The sequence below is a fragment of the Leptonychotes weddellii genome, unplaced genomic scaffold (assembly GCF_054177405.1).
Source record: "Leptonychotes weddellii isolate Sample4059 unplaced genomic scaffold, ASM5417740v2 HiC_scaffold_300693, whole genome shotgun sequence".
Lineage (NCBI taxonomy): Eukaryota > Metazoa > Chordata > Mammalia > Carnivora > Phocidae > Leptonychotes > Leptonychotes weddellii.
In genome coordinates this window covers 1-239 of record NW_027896665.1, presented here as the reverse complement: position 1 = coordinate 239, position 239 = coordinate 1, and the positions used below count along the sequence as shown (strand labels likewise).

Here is a 239-nt window from a genome sequence, read left to right as displayed (position 1 = left end):
CACGTTCTCCAGGAACACCTTGAGCACCCCGCGGGTCTCCTCGTAGATGAGGCCGGAGATGCGCTTGACGCCGCCGCGCCGGGCCAGCCGCCGGATGGCGGGCTTGGTGATGCCCTGGATGTTGTCGCGCAGCACCTTGCGGTGGCGCTTGGCGCCGCCCTTGCCCAGGCCCTTCCCGCCCTTGCCGCGGCCGGACATGACTGTAACGCTGAAAGAGCTCGCGAAAAAAGCACGAAAAC

General features: G+C 66.9%; 1 protein-coding gene across 1 annotated transcript; it reads right to left on the bottom strand.

Annotated features, from left to right (window-relative positions):
- Positions 1 to 3: 3 nt before the first annotated feature.
- Positions 4 to 224, bottom strand: LOC145719089 (histone H4 type VIII-like; the record flags this gene model as incomplete). The annotated part of the gene is made up of 1 exon (XM_081810611.1): positions 4 to 224. A coding segment is annotated over exon 1 (195 nt), but the record flags the coding sequence as incomplete, so codon positions are not given.
- Between the last annotated feature and the right edge of the window lie 15 nt (positions 225 to 239).